Source organism: Macrotis lagotis, chromosome 1, assembly GCF_037893015.1.
Source record: "Macrotis lagotis isolate mMagLag1 chromosome 1, bilby.v1.9.chrom.fasta, whole genome shotgun sequence".
NCBI lineage: Eukaryota > Metazoa > Chordata > Mammalia > Peramelemorphia > Peramelidae > Macrotis > Macrotis lagotis.
The window spans coordinates 33,660,277-33,679,923 of NC_133658.1; the positions used below are offsets into that span (position 1 = coordinate 33,660,277).

The 19,647-nt window shown below is 44.2% G+C and overlaps 1 protein-coding gene across 6 annotated transcripts in view; it reads right to left on the reverse strand.

The window, feature by feature from the left end:
* Positions 1-9,361, reverse strand: part of LOC141495201 (all-trans-retinol 13,14-reductase-like) — a 28,795-nt gene extending 19,434 nt beyond the window's left edge. The window contains exons 1-6 of one of the 6 annotated variants that reach the window (XM_074196295.1): positions 8,717-9,361; positions 3,971-4,153; positions 3,514-3,755; positions 2,384-2,585; positions 1,792-1,989; positions 706-753 (exon numbers count right to left, since the gene is read on the reverse strand). In XM_074196295.1, coding sequence (XP_074052396.1) covers positions 706-753; positions 1,792-1,989; positions 2,384-2,585; positions 3,514-3,755; positions 3,971-4,153; positions 8,717-8,984 — 1,141 coding nt within the window. In that variant the 5' untranslated portion in view covers positions 8,985-9,361. The remainder of the gene's footprint in view (positions 1-705; positions 754-1,791; positions 1,990-2,383; positions 2,586-3,513; positions 3,756-3,970; positions 4,154-8,716) is intronic. The other 5 variants (XM_074196275.1, XM_074196303.1, XM_074196285.1 and 2 more) reach the window with 5 other exon arrangements.
* Between the last annotated feature and the right edge of the window lie 10,286 nt (positions 9,362-19,647).

Genomic DNA, 19,647 nt, shown 5'->3' on the forward strand with positions numbered 1-19,647 from the left:
CTGATTTACATTCCCATCACCCCTCCATCCCCTAGTTTTATAAAGATGTTGCAGAGCTTTCATTCTTGTCCTAGATTCTTCCAACCCTGCTGGGCACTTCCTCCCTTTAACACAGTCCTCCTTTGGCTTCCTTCACCCTTGGCCCTCATTTACCCCTCCCCACTATCTCTGAGACTGCCTCCCTTGCCTCCTCCCACCCCTAACTGTGGAAGAGTTCCCAGGGTTCCAGTCTTACTCCCTGTCCTTTCTCTTCCCTGGTGGAATGTTTCCATCACCATTTGGAAGAAGACAACTTCCCCACGGGTATGTCTAACCCCCATCCCTCTGGAGTTGTCTAAAATTCACACGTCCAATGAAGACACATTTTCCTTCAACTCCTCCTCTTCCTCCTTTCCAAATCTGCCCCCTAAATATCCTATTTTGGTTCCTTTCTTACCCAGGCCTGAAAATCCACTATAGTTTATACCTCTCCTTGGGCCCCCAGACTAAATCTGGTGAAGGTTCAGCCAAGGAGACGGTCAGAACCAGCTGTTCTCCCTGTTTCTCCTCCCAATCCTACCAAAGATACAAAGATATCTTCCTAAGGTACAGCTCTGATTGTAATTTCCCTATTCAAAAGTCTTCAGGGGTCCCCTGTGGCCTCCAGAAAAATCCAAACTCCCAGTGTTGAAAGTAAAAGCCTTTAACACACTAGAACCCACTTACCTTCCCTGGCTGAGGCTGTCACAGAGGCTTCATGAACTGAGGTCCAACCTAGATAATGATAGCTAGTCTTGCTTTAGGTAACTCTTCAAGGTTTGCAAAGCACAAATCTCACTGTAACCTCACTTCATCCTCACAACAGCTCTGGGAGATAGGTGTTATTATTATTCTCTTTTTACAGATGAGGAAACTGAGGCATAGAAGGTTACATTATGGGCCACCTCTTTCATAAATGTCTAAGTCAGAATTCAAATTCAGGTCTCCTTGACCTGAACACTTGAGACATGTTCTCACCTTTGCTCACACGCTTCCCAGAACATCCTTGCCACGTCTGCTCCCAGTCCCTGCCTGCCCCAAGCTTCTATGAAGCCATGGTTCTGCCTCTCCACTGGCATCTTGCACTGCTGTCTTGGCTGTCATCCTTGAAGAAGAGCATGGCAGCAGGGAGGTGATGCCATGACAAGCATGTGAATTGGATCTGAGCAGGGGGGGCGGTGCTAAGTCACCAGCCTCAATTTCTCCTCCAGAACCATATGGCTCCAGGGGTCAGACAGGAATCAGGACAGCTAGAGATGGTTGTGGTTACAAGGCAATCAGGATTAAGTGACTTACCCAAGGCCACACAGCTATTAAGTGTCAGAGGCTGGATTTGAACTCAGGTCTTCTAACTCCAAGGCCAATGCTCTATCTACCAGACTATGGCTTTTCCTACAGATGCCCTGTTCCTGATGGCTAGATGCCACCTTGTGTTCATTTCTGGGTCTGACGTAGTTCTCACCTTCAATGCTCAAAATCAATTGGACACATAAGCATCTGAATGTGCTTTTATGTCTCCCAAAATGAGATTAAGGGTCCCCTCCACGATGGCTCCAGAGGAAATTCAGGATTCTCTCCCCATAGGGAGGTCAGCTATGTTCTTTATCTTCTATTCTCTACCCTAGGTTCTTCCTTTTAAAATTTCCCCTGGTCTGTCCTCACACCCCCGATTCTGTTGGTTTTGCAAGGCAGTGGGGTTAGGTGACACTCCCAATTCTGACAAGGTAGAAGAGGGTCCCTGTGACATTCCCCTGCCCCACCCCCAGCTCTCACCACAGGCTCTTCCGGCAGCATCCAGCAGCACACTCTTCACTTTTGCCTTGGTAAGGACCGTACCCCCTGCCTGTTGAATCACTGGGATGAGGTGAAAAGCTATCTCACTGGCACCTCCCCGAGGGTAAAATGCCCCTTCCAAGAAGTGATTTATTAGTAAGGCATGCAGAGAGAAGCTGGCATTCTTTGGGGTCACACCTAGAAGAGGGAGGGAAGACAACTGTATTCTCAGCTGGACGCTCTCTAATCTTGGGGCACGGGATGCTGAATGTATCTGAAGGCCTGGATCTTACACCCCGTGGGTAGTCTGGAGCCGGGGAACCAATCCAGCCATGGCCCTTTGCTGATCTCCGGGATCTCAGCTTAGTAACGATGCCATATTAGAAGAGAGCAGCCAGCTCTGGCTAGTCGAGTACATGGAGGGGAGAGGACTCCCCCAGGGTCAGCTACCATGCTCCCGGACTCCCCCAGGGCTCAGATCTCAATTTCATTGTGATGTCCAACAAAACAAGGAGAGCCATGCAGGCCACCCCCTTCCCCCCCAGTCCCCCCCAGCTGCCCCCCCTTACCACCAGGCTCTCAGGGTCCTTACCATAGGTGGGGTAGATGTAGCTGAGCACAGTTTTGAGGTCCTGGGAGGCAGACAGCTGGTTGAGGACCTCATCTAAGCTCTGGGTGGCTGCTCTCAGGAGAGGGGAGAAAAAGGCCAGCACCCCACACTTATCCAGCAGCCTCACCACTGGCAGAGGGATGATCTTCAGCAGGACCATGTGAGGAACTGCTTTTGCTACCTCCTGGGGAAAGAGAAGAACCCAGGGAGAGAAAAGTGACCACATCCCAGCCCTTGTCAGCCAAAAAGACCCCAGTGACAAGGACCAGGTGTCAATATTAAGCAATGTGGGAAAGAAGCAAAGCCTGAATGTAAAGGGGTATCCCTCCCAAGCATTTCTTTTTTATTTTTAATGTTTTTAATTTTTATTTAAGGCAACAGGGTTAGGCGACTTGCCCAAGGTCACACAGCTTAAGTGTCTGAGGTCAAATTTGAACTCAGGTCCTCCAGACTCCAGAGCTGGTGCTCTATCCACGGTGCCACCTAATTGCCCCCTCCAAGCATTTCTTAGAAAGAAAGATCTCTCATTTTGGATATCTGACTCTTTGATCCTAAACATAGAAAGAATTAGGGAGGTTCCTGAGCCTTGCCCTGCTCTGCTCAGGATAAAACTGGGGAGTGAAGGATGCTTGTTTTAGGATTTTTCCACTACGACTTGGGGTTCTTTTTCCCAGCCCCTCTGAGCAAGTCCCCAAGACCCCCGCTTTGATTGTCCGCTCCCCACAGCTCCCAACCTGTCCTGAGCCCTCCCGCCCACCGCCAAAGCTCAGCTGCCCTCCCTCCACTTTTTCAGGACCTCTGGGGTGAACCTACTAAAGTTTGGTCAATGAGGATAGTTTTTATATGGCATCTATGTGATGTGACAACCCTGGGAGCTAAGTGCTATCCCCATTTTACAGAAGAAGAAACTGAGGCAAGCAAATGTTAAGTAACTTGGCAGGTGCTAAAGACTTAACCAGCCACCTCTGCCGGATCGTGTCTTTCTGGGAGCCCTCAGTTTGGTAAAGAAGGAAATCCCTGGGGCAGAGCCCTGTGAGTGTCCTTAGGAGAAGCTACAATATTAGTCCTCCCTTAGTCACTGCAGGTGTGGAGACAGGTGAGCCCAGTCTTACCTGAACCATCTTCATGTACTTGTCAATGGTGTCTTCTTCATTAGGAAACTTGTCCTTGAGGCCTTGAATATAGGCTTTCTCCCCAGCATACATGGGAAACTTCCTTCTGCCACTAGGTCCCTCCAGCACCACCCAATCAAATGGGGAAGCCAGGTAAGCCCAGTGCAACTGCCCCTCTGTGATCTGGTCCAGGAGGAAACGGCTAAAGCTTCCCTTTTTCATTTGCCCAACATAGTGGATCCCTGTCAAAGTAGCAAGGAATGGGAAGTAGAAAATGGGAGGTAGAAAAAGGAAACAAAGTCACATAGAAATGCCTAGAAATCTCCAAATCTCCTCCATATGGAACCCTGCGCCAAGCAGGGCAGTGGAGGAAAAGTCCATTGCCGTGGTTTGGCCCTGCTCCAGGCAGAATTTTTCCCTCATTTCAACACCCTGTCCCTCCCCAGATTCATTTTACCTGTATCAAACTCCAGGGCATCCTGGTCAAAGATATGGCAACAGCCCCCCGCCATAGTGTGCTGCTCCAGTACTAGAACCCGTTTTCCTGCTTTGGCTAGGATGGCAGCTACTGCCAGGCCCCCGATACCACTCCCAATCACCACTGCATCCAGCTGGGCTGGCACTCGAGCTTCTGAGAAATCTGCAACCCAAGGAAGCGAGAGAGGGGGATCATATTTTAAACAGTGCCAGGTAAAGAGGAGGTGGGGCAAGAAAAGCAAGGAAGATAGACTGAGGGCATGAAGAAATTAGAAAAACTATTAGGGGGCAGCTAGATGGCACAGTGGGTAGAGCATTGGCCCTGGAGTCCAGAGTACCTGAGTTCAAATCCAGCCTCAAACATTTAATAATTACCTAGCTGTGTGGCCTTGGGCAAGTCACTTAACCCATTGCCTTGTAAAAACCAAAAAAAACCTATTAGACCAGAATGAACCTTGAACCTATATTTAAGTGTGTGAGAGCATGTGCATGGATATGCATGTCCGTGTGTGTATATGTAAGTGTGTGTGAGTTTGTGTGTATGCATGTATGTATGTTTGAGTGGGGGGTTATATGTATTGTGTGAGTATGTGTGTGTCTATGTATGTATAGGTTTGATGGTATATGTGTAAGAGTGTCAGTGCATGTGTGTATGAAATAATCAGCAGAGGGAAGGCGGCAGAATTAGGGATTGGGAAAAGCTTCTTGCCGAAGATGCAATTTTAGCTGGGCCTTGATGGATGCCACAGAAATAAGGAGGAGATGAGGAAGGAGAACATTCCAGAGGTAGGAGTCAGCCAGTGAAAATGCCCAAAGACTGGAGATTGGAGGGTCTTAGTGTCTTGGCAGAAGAAATGCAAAGAGGCCACTCACTGTCTTTGGATCAGAGAGTAAGTACATGGTGGGGATTGAGGTGTGGGAAGACTAGAATCAAGGGCAAGGGGACTAAGGGCTTTGAACATTAGATAGGATTTTTTTGGATCCTGGCGATGATAGGGATCCATTGAGGTTTAGTGAATGGGGGAGTGAGGGAAAGGAAGACCGTTGATGGCTGGGGGATGATGGTCTGGAGAGGGGAGATATTTGAGGCAGACAGAACAACCAGTAAATAGACTACTTCCATACTCTAGGTGTGTGAGGATACTGGTATTAGAATAGAGAATGAGACATATAAAATAAATGTGAGAAAGGTGGAAACAATAGGGCTTAATAATAATATTGGGGACTTCACCCATAACAGATTAAAATAGTCATGGCAGACAGACCCTTCAGGTTTAGGGCTGGGATTCATAGATGTGAAACTCCTAGCCTAGTGTGATTCCAGATAGGATTGGTGGCTGAGTGGAGGCTGGACTGGAGTAGGGAGAGACTGAAGGTAGGGAGACCTCCCCCCTTCAGCTATTACAATAGTGCAGGTGGGAGATGATGAGGGGCTGCACCAGAATGGGGACAGTGTCATAGGAGATGCTTGGGAACTGTCACAAAGAGGGGAATCCAATGACCCTGACAGGAGACTGCATATGGGGAAGGTGACAGGAGGAGCCGAGGATGGCTTAGGTTGTGAGCCTGAAGAACTGGGAAAATGGGATTGCCCTCTCCATAAGCAAGAAGGTGGTGGGGTAGGGAGGATATGGGGGAAAGACAGTAAGTTTGGATTTGAGTTTAAGATGTTTACTAGTCATCAAGTCAACTTAAGAAGCTAAAAGCCAGCAGAGAGATTTGGGCAGGATGGGGCAATTGAAAAACCATTAGCATAGAAATGCTAATGATGAGTACACCAATTGAAGGAGGGAGAAGAGAGGAGGGCCCAGGACAGAACCCTGTGGGACAGCTCCATTTGGAAGGCATGAAATGGGTGAGGATCCAGCAAAGGAAACAGAGAAGGAGCAGACAGAGAGGTAGGAGGAGAACCAGGAAGGGAGAGGAGAGAGAATGATCATCAGTGCCAAAGGCTGCAGGGAAGTCAAGGAGAATGAGAACTGAGAAAAATTAATATTACTATTATTATGGTGATGCCCAGGTGATAACGGTTACTAGTCATCAGATATGGAATTTTGACAGGTCCCTGACCTATGTCCTTTCCCTGTCCCTTCCTTGTTAGTCCTGGGATGCTCAACCAGTTCATGACTGAACACGAAACCCCTCCATAGCATCAACTGCTCCTTTGGAGACTCCCAGTGAGAGGAGCCTGAGGCCTCCTCAGATAGGCAATTCTACTTAAGAATGTCTCCAGTGGTACAGGAGCCAATCTGTAAGCTGCCTCTCTTCGACTTCTTTCCTAGTTCTGACCTCTGAGGCCAAGCAGGGTGAAGGAAAAGCCCTCATTTCCATATCCTTTCACATGCTTGCACTGCATCACTGGATCATCCATGACAATGCCAGAGGACTCATGCTAAAGACAACTGATAGCTCTACAGAGTGAAATAGAATGGTTTTTCTCTTTTTCTTTGCAACATGACTAATTTGGAAATGACTTTACATGTATAATGGTAACCATGTTGTTTGCCTTCTCAATGAATGGGGAAGGGGGTGAAGGGAGGGGATTTGGAACCCCCCCCCCAAATTTTTAAATGTACTTTTAAAATAACAAAATAATTCAAAGTCAGAACACTTGGGTTCAAATCCCAGTTCTGCAGCTTACCAAAAAAACAAAGACTACAAAACAAACACAAAAAAGTGTTCTCCCTGAGTCTTTCTTCTCTGAGAGATACAGCTCCATTTCATTCAGCTGCTTCTTGAATGGCCTGGTTTTCACTCTGACCCAGTTACTGTTTCCTCTTTTCTAAAACAACACCAATATGTTAACATCCTTCCGAAATGTAGACCCTCAACCTCCTCCATAAAAATGAACTGGATACTCCAGACATAGATAAGAGGACAGGGGGTGGAGAGGAGGAGGGGAGAAGAGAGAGGAAAGGAGGAAAAAGAAGAGAGGAAAAGGGTGTGTGTGTGTGTGTGTGTGTGTGTGTGAGAGAGAGAGAGAGAGAGAGAGAGAGAGAGACAGAGACAGAGACAGAGACAGAGACAGAGACAGAGAGGGAGAGAGAGACAGAGACACAGAGACACAGAGAGAGACAGAGACAGAGACAGAGAAGACACAGAGACAGAGACAGAGACAGAAACAGTGACAAAGAGACAGAGAGAGAGACACACACAGAGACAGAGAGAGGAACTATTAATCCCTCTGATACTTTGAGGATTTTGTCCCTGTGGCTGCTCTATAATTTAGACAGGTTTCACAAGAGCTGCTGTAGTTGAAAAAAAAAATGTGTTGGTTCCTCCCCCACCCCGCAAAGGGAAGAAAGGGAATAAGTCATATTAAGAGTTTCTTATTTAGCAGGCACTGCACTGAAGTCTTCCAGATCTTTCCTTTGATCATCACAATAACCTCAGAGGTAGAACTGCTATCACCTCCATTTTACAGAGGACATTGAGGCAGGCAGACATTAAGTGTCTTGCCCAGAGCTACACAACTATGAATTGTCTGAGGCTGGATTTGAACCCTGACTAACCATGTTATAAACTTTCCCACCTTAGCAAGGTCTCAGTTGGGCAAGACCCATTGGTGTAGCCTTCAAAAGCCCTGGGTCATCTCCAGCACCACAGTTTTTACAAGGACAAAGATTATAGAATCACAGATTAAAGCTCAAAGAGATTTTAGGTCTATTCTAACCTCTCAATTTTACAGATGAGAAAACTGAGGCATCCTAGTGAATGGTGAACTAGATTGGGTGCCAGGAAGCCCATGGTCTGACAGTTTACCAGCTGTTTAACCAGAAGCAAGTCCCTTATGTTCTCTGGGTCTCGGTTTCCTCATCTGGATATACTCTAAGATTCCCTTTCAGTTCTAAAACTCTGGATCCTGTTGAGATGAGGTGGTCACCTCAGAATGCTGATTGCACAAGTGGGAATCGAACTCAATTTCCTTGCTTTGGAATTCAGCCCTTTTTCTATCTACCACCTCCTGGTAAATTCCAAATGTCCCAAATGTCTTGGTGCCCTTTTAAGCTATGAAATTTATATCACCTAATGTATTGACTTTTATTGAAGATAAAAGTTTAAACTCCAAACTTCAGGGAGACTTTTGGAACATCCTGAGTGTACACAGATGTTTCAAGACTTCCCAAGTCAGGCTGATCCGGAAGCACTTAGTAGATATCTGTTATGTGCTAGGCACTGGGGCCTCAAGGAAAGCTAACATCACCATCCTTGTCCTCAAGGAGCTCCCAGTCTCATGAGAACCACAACACCAAAGCGACTCTGTCCAGCCAAGACCTAGGCAGAAGAGTTGGCAGCTAATCTGAAAGCAGAAGGCATTGTGGTCAAGGAGGATCTTTCTCCACCTTTGTGGGAAACTCAGGCTGGAATGATGGTGATAATAATAATGCCCACGTTCACATTATTAGTATTATAACTAACAGGGATTCAAGGACCTGCTGCTGCTGTCAGGGTCAGCGGCCACTGCCCTCCTGCCCCCTGCCCCCAGCCCCCTTTGGCCCTCCTTCATTATTTCTTACAGCTATCTGCATTCCAAATAGGCTCTTAAGAGATGCTTGTTGGATGGGTGGGATGCTTTGTTCTGTCCTCCCATCAATCCTCTAAATGATTACAGCGTTTTACAGAGAAGGGAACTGAGCCTCAGGGAAGGGATTCGAACCTGCAGCTCTCGGAACGCCAGAGCGGCGCTCTGGTCCCACTCCCGCCCTCCCCTCGTGCCCCGGCGCACCTTGCTGGAGGACCCTCCTGCGGACCTCCTGGTCAGTCACCGGCGCCAGCGGGGGCCTCCTCCCGTCCTCGGCGAAGGGGTTGGGGTCGTCCCAGCGGCAGCCCAGGACGAGCCTCCGGACCACGGCCATTAGCAGCAGGAGGCCAGTCAGCAGCCCCAAGGCGGCCCACAGCCATATCAGCCCCGTGGCCTCCGGCTCCTGGGGCACCTCTGCCCGGGGAAGGGAGGCGATGGCCCGCCGGCCCGGCTCCTGAAGGCTCTTGGCCATCGGGCGCCCCGAGCTTGGGCAGAGAGCAGCGAAGGAGGAGGGCAGAAGAGCCCAGCGCCCCCGCGCTAAGAGAGGGAGAGAGGGAGGGGCGGGGCAGAGCAGGACCAGGGAGAAAAGACCTTGGGCGCCGCAGAGATGCTCAGACTCAAGTCTGGGGAGATCAGGAAGTAAATGAACCGCGAGGTCCGAGGGAAGGATCCGAGCTGCACAGTGAGGGGGAGGTGCCCAGCCCGCGGCTGGCAGTGCGGGACTGGTGGACTGGACAGAGGTCAGGGCTGGGAAGACCTAACGGGGTGGGAGCCCCGAATTGGGGAGGAGGTGCAGGAGACGGTAATGACCTCCCATCTTCGGAGAAGCTCCTCAGTAGCACTAGCGCCCGGAGAGAGCAGCCTCACTGCCCCGAGCCTGTGGGGTGGGGGAACAGGTAATAGGATTTAGGGATTGTGGGGAGATGCATGAGGGGAGGGGATCGTGAACCCGGTCCCCAGCCCCAGCCCCCTCCGCAAATATCTTCTCTTTACTTATCCCCGACCCCCCCCCCCGCCAAAAGTAAGCTCCCCTAGGATCAGGGCTATCTGGTCCCTGCAAACCTCCAGGCCACCTTAGTGTCTGGGGCAGGTGACTAACTAACTCGGACTTGTTGATTGCAGCCCGGGTGGGGGTGGGAGTGGGTATGGATGAACCCAATGAACCTCAAAAGAGGAAAAAGGCCGCAGGGTGATGACTAATGGGAGCAGGAGAACCTAGCAGTGAATGAAAGTGGAGGAAAGTAGCATGAGACTCCTTTGGAGTCTGTTTCTTGGCATGAGGGAAAAACAGTACCTTCAAGAGGAACCCAGGTTTCTCGGATGCAAGGGTAAAGATGGGGGCTTGTTGTTCAGGTGTGTCCGACTTTTCATGACTCCATTTGGGGTTTTCTTGGCAATACTGCAGTAGTTCGCTATTTCTCCAGCGAATTTTGCAGAGAAGGAAAATGGAGGCAAACAAGGCGAAGTGATTTGTCCAGGGTGGCACAACTGGAAGTGCCTGTGGCTGGATCTGAACATGGACACACACACACACACACACACACACACACACACACACACACACACCACCACCACCACCACATACACAGCACACAGCACACATACACATACACACACACATATATGTTTATGTCTTCCTGACTCCAGACCTGGCACTGGGTGCACTATGGTGCCACTTAGCTGCCCTAGAAAGGTGGAGGTGGATTCAATTGAATAATCCATTGCCTTCCATCCTGTCTGAAGTAATTAACAAAAAGATGCTAAGCCCTGGTACCTTTATCAGGAGAGAGTCAATCTAAGGAATCAATCAGTTAAAGGTCATTGAACTCAGTTCTTAGACATGATAACTCCTTGCTCAGTGATTGAATAGTTATATAGTCATGTATGAGATAATATCCTTGCAGTTTCACATTCTTTCTGCCTAAATAAACCTCTCCCCTCTCGTGAAATGAAGATAAAAGATATCTTTTACTTAAAGATGTAAAAACTCCAATTCTTCGTAGAAGTAACAGCGACAAAACTAGTTTCACTTGGGGAATGGGATATGTGGTTGACTTTCAATGTTTTCCAATGAGTATCAGAGTAGCTGAAATTGTATAAGGAGCCTTGGAATTTCTGGTATGTCAAAATAACAAAAGGCCAAATAAAGCTTTTATATTTTACATTTTTCATATATTTCATGTTCATAAATGTATGTAATTTCATATTCAAATAATTTGAATATAATTTATAATTTATAATTTTTATTTTATTTACATTTTATGTAGAATATATTTGTCTAGTTTATGTAGAATATATTTGTATATATTATATATTTTATAATATTTTTATATTAAATATATACAATTTGATAAAGAAGGTAAAAGGAAACAACTGAACTCCCTTCTGGTCCATTTGAATATCCACATAATTCAGACAATTGCTTAAATATATAAGATTTGAATCTGTTGAATTGAAGGGGTTTTTTGGGGGGAAATAATCATTTATATAGTGTCTTCCATGTATCAGGCACTGTGCTTTATGAATATCTCATTTGATCTTCACAGAAACACTGAAAGGTAGATATTATTACTATCCTCATCTTATAATTGAGGAAACAGGCAAACAGAGGGTCCCACATCTAGTCAGCATCTTAGACTGAATCTGAGACACCAGTGCTCTACTGAGATACCAGCTGCTTCTTTCACATGGAGAATTGCTCTAATACTTATAAAGAAATTCTTAAATTATGTTTTTTTTCCTGTTCAAAGTATCTTCCTGAAGAAGTAAAGAAAAAGATGAACTCATTTTACAGGTTTGGAAATTCTTCCTTTAACTTTATGCAACATGATCCATATCACCCTTGAGGTTTGGGTGAGATGAAAAGAATAAATGGGATATGAATATTGAAACTCAGAATTTTCAAATGAGTTACAGGTAGCCTGGTCTCATGTACTTTTTTTTAGGGTTTTTTTTTTGCAAGGCAAATGGGGTTAAGTGACTTGCCCAAGGCCACACAGCTAGGTAATTATTAAGTGTCTGAGAGCGGATTTGAACCCAGGTGCTCCTGACTCCAGGGCCGGTGCTTTATCCACTAAGCCACCTAGCCACCCCTCATGTACTTTCTATAACCTTGATGTTTATATGGTTAGCTCCAGGAGTTCCTTAGCTTTTGCCAGGAACTGTGTTGGGAGTGGTTGAGGAGTCTCAGTCATATCTATAGGGCTCTTGCTCATATTCTAACATTCCAGTTAGATCCAGGAGAGAGCTTTCTAGCCAAGCCTGAGAGGAAGTCATTTAGGGAAGAGAAGAGGGAGATCAGAGGAAATCTGCAAGATCTGAATTTCTCAATGGTGTTCTATAGGAGCCCCAGTACAATGGGACTAGCAGCATCTGCAGTGAAGCCAAGGACAAGGAAAAGCAGCTTCAGAAATCCAGAGGGAGCTGAGGGGAATGCTTTGCTTTACTGAGGAACTTTATGAGGACTCTAGAGAAGAGAAATGGACCTCCAGTAACTAGGTTAATCCCTTTGCCACATCAAGAACACTTAAATTGGAGTCCACTTTTTTTTTTTTGGATGATGTATAGATAGAATATCCAGGGGAAGAAGGAGGTCAAATAGCAACAAAGGAAACAGATTGAGTAGGATTAGGAACTAAGGAAAGAGCATCACATTCAGCTGGAGATGCCCAGAAAGATAAAAAGGAATACTGAGAGAGTTGCTTTGGACAATGTCATCCACATCCCTATTCTCAAGGGGCTCACCATCTAATGGGAGAAAAGGCATCTAAACATTATAAACTGGAGATATTCTGGGGTGGAGTGGTTTAAAAAAAAACCATGAGATCTGGCAATGAAGAGCTCAGCTTTGGTAAAGGGATGTCAGCAATTTTGTCATTGATTTTCCCCAGATTCCCTCTGCCATCCCTAGCTGTTCGTCCCCCATTAGGCTGTGAGGGACTTGAGGGCAGAGACTGTTTTTACCTCTCTCTGTATCTCCCCAGGCTTAGCAGGGTCTGCTACTGATGCTTGTTAATTGACTGGCTTTCTGGTTTAGGAATAAATGCCTATGGATTGACTGACGGGTAGCAGAGCTTCCTTCATCCCAGATGGATTTTGACTCAGCTGGGAGAAGGGAAAAAAAGAAGAGATGCAGAAGAGGAGTGGAAAGAGAGAGGAGTCTGCTGGGTTAATACAGAAAAAAGAATTTGGGGAAAATCAGAATGATAGTCTGGTCTTCTCGGAAGAGGGAATGGGGGTGTCCAGCACATTGTCCCACAGGTCAGATGGGTACATTTCAAGTACCAGGCAGATGTAATGGGGATGCCATCATGCTTGTTGATGGATTTATTCTATTTGATTTGAGAAGATAGAAAACAGTAACAAGTGAGAGGATTGGCAGAGGTAGGATATAGTTGTGGTTGGTGGCAACAGAAGAAAAGATTACAGAATGGTGGATTTTTTTGTTGGAAGGGACTTCTCAGACCTAAAGGGCAATCTCTGCCCCTTACACACACTACATCATCATCATCATCATCATCATGAAAATTGAACATTTCTCCAGAAAAGTGACCATCCAGGCTTTGCTTCAAAACCTCCAGTGAGGAAGAACCCACCCTCCTTTAAGACAACCCATGATACTTTTTGCTTCTTGTTGCCTAATATTTTAGGCATCGGTATTTTGTCTTTTAGTTTTTGTTTTTTGATTTTATTGCTTCTTTATGTTTAACAAAGACAATGGCTTTCAAGTTGCTGAATTCTTTTTTTTAATTGAAATTTTATTTTATTTTTCCAATTATGTGCAGAGGTTGTTTTCAACTTCATCGACTTGCAAATTTATGAGTTCCACATTTTCCTACCACCCTTCCCTCCCCCTCCCCTCTCCATGGCAGTGAACAATCTAGGAAAAGTTGTAGCTGTACAATCGTGTTTACCATATTTCTATATTATTCATGTTGTAAAAGAGAAATTAGAAGTAAGAAGAAAAAAAAACATGAGAAAAAAAGCAAAAAAAAATTTTTCTAAATGAACATAGTATACTTTGCTCAGCAATCAAACTCCATAGTTTTTTCTCTGGATGTGGATGGAATTGTCCAAAGCAGCTCTCTCAGGATTGTCCTTGCTCACTGAACTGCTGAAGTCCGTGATATTTTTAGATCTATCCCATTGTTAGAAAATGTTTTCTTACATTGAGCTAAAAGATTTTAGATGTCTTGTAACTTCTACCCTAGAAAGAACAAAAGTAACTCTTTAAGATATCTCTCCACTCCTCTCATACTCAATATTCCCAGCTCCTTCATCTGCTCCTAGAACATCATGATCCCAATACATGCAACAATCAGATGTAGTCAGTGGGATTATCCTTTCTCTGGTCTTTGAAATGATAACTCTCTTCATTCAGCCTTTGTATGAAATCAGCATTTTGGCTGCCTTAAATTTATTATACATTAAAACCTTCAGTATTTTTCAGATTAAAATATCATACAGTTTTATATTAGTTATAGTTTTAAAAATTAGATAATCAAACAGCATGCCAGGTATAATTGATAAATAGGGATACATTCTTCCACTGGTTACACCACCATCACTAGGAGAGGTATCCCCACAGAGAACATGAATCACCAAGGAGAACACCTGGAAGGGAACACCTGTGGGGAACATGTGTGACCAGGGTGGGACACATCTCTGAAGCCACTGGAATCCATGCCTTGGGACCATGTCATTGAGTGAGCTGCTGCTTTCCTTCTTGGTGGCTCTGCATCTCTTGTCTGAAGGCCTCTGGTGGACTGCTTCACTGTGCCATTCTGCCCAGTGACTCTGCTGCCATCTTCTGGTCCAGTTGCCACTTTAGTAGCCAGCCATTGCACTGGGGCAGCTGTCTCCAGTGCCTCAGCCCCCACATTTATGCTTTTTTTTCCTCTTAACCTCAAGGTTCCTCAGACTAAAATCTGAACTCTAATGCAAGTCTGCTTTTAACTTTTATCAAATCCCTAAGTCACTTGTCTGTATCATCTTCAAAGTATCCCAAGGTCTTAGCAAAGGAATTGAGTGAATCTTATGTAATTCATTCTTTTAATCACACTCTCATACACAGCCTACTGAGGTCCCTGGTTGCCTTGAAAATCAAGAATAGGGAAAATTAATAATGAAACCAACATTTATAACGTGCCAACTATATGCAAGAAAACTTACAATTATGACCTCATTTGATCTCCATAACATTGGGAGGCAGGTACTATTATTATCAAACCCAACTTAGAAATGAAGAGGTTAAGCAATTTGCCCAGGGTCACCCAGCTAGGATGTGTTTGAGACAAAATTGGAATTCAGGTATTCCTGATTCCAGTCCACATCTCTATTTCCTGTGCCCCCAACTAAGATTGAAAACCAAGTCCTGCCAATATCTGTTTGGAGAAGGGCTGCCAGGATGATGAAGGGTCTCATCCATGGTCTCAGAATATTGACTGAGTGAAAAAAGGATGCTTAACCTAGAGATGAAGGAGGAGGGGGTGGATGGAAAAGGAAGAAGCCTCATTTTAACTGTCAAAGACCTTAACTGAAAAAGGGATCAGAACAGAGGTTCTTAACCTTTTTTGTTTCATATACTCATTTGGCTATCTGATAAAGCATATGAGCCCCTTCTCTGATTTATATTTCTAAATATATAAAAAAGAGATAAGATTATAAAAGAAACAGAAATGTTTTTTTTTCTTTTAACAACCAATTATTTAAATAGGATTGAAGTATTTTTTTCTATTTCCCCATTCAGGGACCAGTCCTTGTAGGTCAGTCAGTCTCAGAAGAATGGATGGTGAGATTGGCCTAATCTTCCCAGAACATTCTCCTCAATCTCTGGAGAGATCCCACCTACCTAGGAGAGTTAACTTCTGATTAAAGTGCTAAAGAGAATCTAATATACAGGAATTCCAGTCATAAAAACATTAGGGTATTGGGGCCGCTAGGTGGTGTAGTGGATAAAGCACCAGCCCTGGAGTCAGGAGTCCCTGGGCTCAAATCCAGTCTCAGACACTTAATAATTACCTAGCTGTGTGGCCTTGGGCAAGCCACTTAACTCCATTTGCCTTGCAAAAAACTAAAAGAAAAAAACCATTAGAGTTATTCTTGAAACCTTTATATTGTTCAGCTTGAATGTTCTGGGTAGAGATGAATTCTTTTGTAACAGACTTTTAGCTCATCTTTTTATTCATATGTCTGGGGTTGATCTCCTGTCAGGGTACCCATTTTCCAAAAGTATTTAAGCATTTGATGATCTCCACAGTTTTGCCTTTGGTTACCATTTATTGATTAATTGATTTATTGATTAATTAATTGATAATTGATTAATTGGTAATCTGATTAATATTTTAATACTAATTATCTAGAAGCTATCTCTTGGACTTTTCATTCACCTCAAAATCAATCATATGAAATATAGCTGCCCCAGTTGTCATTTTTTTTAAAGTTCACAAATGTGGGAAAGAAACTCAGAGGAAATGAGATTTTTTTCTTGACCACAGTAATCAGAAAAGAACAGTCAAAGAATACTTCTGAATATTCAAGTAGAGAGTCTGATGTCTTTAACTCACATCATGACACATTTCCAGAATCAGGGTCTCTCAAGATTCACATGGATCCCCTTTGTGCACTCCCTAGGACTTGACCATTGTTGGCCAGTATCCCTTTACAAACATTTTGATGATGATGATGACATTGTTGTTTGTTTTTCATTCTCAAAGAAGACCATGACATCAGGGAGGTGATGCCATGATATGCAAGGGAATTGAATTTGAGTGAGGGGGGCTGTGCTAAACCACTAATATCACTTTCTCCTCCAGAGTCATCTGGGTCCAGTGACCAAATGTAGTTTAGGACAACTGGAGACGGCCCTAGATGTGAAGTAATAGGGTTAAATGATTTGCCCAAAGTCCCACAGCTAGTAAATGTCAAGTATCTGAGGGTCAGATTTGAATTCAGGCTCTTCTGACTCCAGGGCTAGTCCTCTATTCCCTATACCACCTACCTCCAACAGACATTTTAAAGAGATATCATCATCCCAAATGCCAAAAAGCTCCCAGTTAGAGTATAGAGAGTACAGAAAGTATAGAACAAAGTACAGAGACTCAGTGGAGGAGAAACCCTATGGGAAAAGACTAAAGGGTATTTCCTCACTGTTGTCCTGGCCTGTTTCTCACCTTCTCACCTTCAGGGGAAGCATATCTAGATTTGAATTACTGATGCTTTCAGTGACTTGTATGGAAAAGGAATTCGCATGCTCATCCTTTCAATCAGTTACAAAAAGCAATGATTTCAATCTTTAGAAAACTGAATATAAAAGAATCATAGTAGGACAGTGTAAAAGATGGATCCCTTCCAAAATGAGGAGGGTTCCTGGTTGAGTTTGGCCTGTTGAGAAATAAATGTGTTAAACTTCCCAGAGTTTGTTTTAATCAAGGACAAAAGTTACCGGAAGCAAAACAGAATTGGGTTAACAAATATTCTTAGCAATACTTCTCTTAAGAGGAGAATCATGCTAATCAAGTCCAAGGTTCAATCCCCTTTCAATAGGCGGATCCCTGACTTAAATAGTGGTGCCCATTAGGAGTCATGATCTGAACAGGTCATCTTACTTGTCCAATCAAAGAAGGATACAAACTTCAATGCAAGATGGGGAGAGGGCAAGGTACAAAAGACGTGGAGGGAACCAAGGAAAAAGAGAGAGGGTCACATTTCAACATAAGGAGAATCTTAGAAGATGTTACACAGGGACAATGTTCAAAAGAGATAGAGGGAACCAGGAAGAGAAGGTGGGGACATAATCCAACAGGACAGTTTTAAAAGTCTTTATAAGGCAAATGTTGTTTGTCCTTAGACCTCAAAGAAGACCACAACACACCAGGGAGGTGATTTGAACTCAGAGTAGCTTTTTACTCAAAGAAGACCATGACTTCACAGTGATGGTACCATGACATGTATGTGAATTGGATCTGAGTGAAGGTATAGTGCTGGGCCAAGTCCAGTAACCAGATATAAATCAAGATGACTGGAGATGACCCTGAATATTAGGGTAAGAGCTAGTGTCAAGCATCTTAGATTGGATTTGAACTCAGGTCCTCCTGACTCCAAGGCTTATCTACTAGCTGCTCAAGGTAAGAAGGTCATCTCTAAGCACCTTTATTAAATGCTAATTGGCTTAATTACCTGGAGGTGCTTTGGGTGGACCTTCTCCACTCCTGTGTTCCCTAATGGAATCAGTAGGAGGATTTATGAAAGAGGGCAATTTCTAATCACTTGTTATAGAAATATGTTAAAATTTATTCACTTTTGACAATAGTAGGTTGGGCCAGGGTGAATGAAATAGTCGGCCTTGTCCTCTAATACCATTTTCATAGTTGTTTTGGAAGATTGTTTAGAGCAAGAAAAGACTGTAGGGCAGGGAGACAATTAGGAGGCATTTGAAACAATCTAGGAATAGTAATGAGAACCTGAGACAGAATGGTGACTTAGTGAGTGTAGAGAAGGGGACAGATATGGAGTATATTGTGGAGGCAGACTCTACAAGATACAGTGACTGATTAGAGCTAAGTGTGAAGGAAAGTAGAAATGGCAGTGACTGTGAAATTTTAAACTGAGATGGAAAGCTAGTGACCTTAACAGAAATAGGAAGGTTAGGAAAATGGTGGAGTGAGGGAATGTGTGTGTGTGGGGGGGCGGTGATAATTAGATGCTGCAGTGACATTGAGCATGAATTCATAGCATGACTCTGGGCTTAATTAATGAAAGGGATGAGCTCTAAGGCTTCCACCTAGTAGGACCACTTTACAAGGGACAGAGTAGGTGTCCTTACTCAGCTGGCTTGTCCAGTTGGCATCAAGGAAAAATCAGTTGACACTTGGTCCAGTTAGTTCCAATTTTCCTATATATTCTCTTGACTCCTCCCCATTTTAATCCCACTAATCATGCTTTTTCTAGGCATGCCTGTTAGGTTCTCTTTTATTCCAGATTCTCAAAACCTTCATACACAAGGCAGTGAACTCTGCAACATCTCAGATAACCAAATCTGTGATGCTGCTTCAGGCTCAAGGATACCAACAATTCCACCCTTTACTATATCTGATGACATCACTGCCCCCCCCCCCACTCAGCTAGAAGTAGCTCCAGAAGAACTGACCTTCAACCATAATTTCCCTTTGTAAAAATTAAAACAAAAAAGACTGCATTGTTGGATCCAGGACTAGGTTTCACTCTTGCCCAGTTGAACCCAATTGAGTATTGATTTTGGAGAAGCAAAACTTAACCAAGAAAAACAAGTCTTAACCTCCACAGAAACCCCACAGGACTCTCAATATCCATGGAAATCCCAAATGATTCTCAATCCCTAGAATAACCACAACACCCTGCTTTTCTATACCACTCACCCTATAAAAAACCATGCTCCCCAAGCTACCTGTTACTGGAGTCTATTCGGACTCAACCCACTGTTCCTTCCTTCAATAAACAGCTTTGCATTCACCTCCATTTGTTTCTTGTTACTATCCTCCCTATACTGTAGGCTTTTCAAACTTACATTGATTTTCTAGCCTTACAGTAAGCTTTAATAAATGATTATTTCTTTCCATCTTTCCCTACCTCCTTCCCTCCTTCTTTCCTTCCTTCGTTTCATGTGCTCTATAAGTTTGATATCTCTTTCCTCTGGACTCTATGTACTCATGGAGGAGTGTGTCACAGACTTTTGGGGGAAGAAGGGAAGTATTTCATGCCAACTGCTCCTGCTGTTTCACTTTAGTAAATACTCTCTTTCTAAAAGCTAGTTTTAAGGTTGGTTAAATCTACTAATTCATAACCTTAAGGGGAAGCACACCAATGGGCACTTATGAGCTATAGCATTTGAAAAGACTCCTCTCCCAGGGCCTCCTTATAGTATTGAGGGTACACGGTAGCCATGATCACTCAGTATGAATGGGATTTGGAATAGTTTGCTCAGAGCAGGTACTACCAAAATGGGGATGAGTAAAGTATATTGGGTAATAGCTGGTATTTTTTAAGAGTCTTTGACAAAACTCCAAAAAACAAATGAAATAATTTGTAGACATTTATATATCTATTCCTGTGAATTGTGTTGTTTGGTTTTCCTTGGGACAGGTATCCTGAGATAGCTT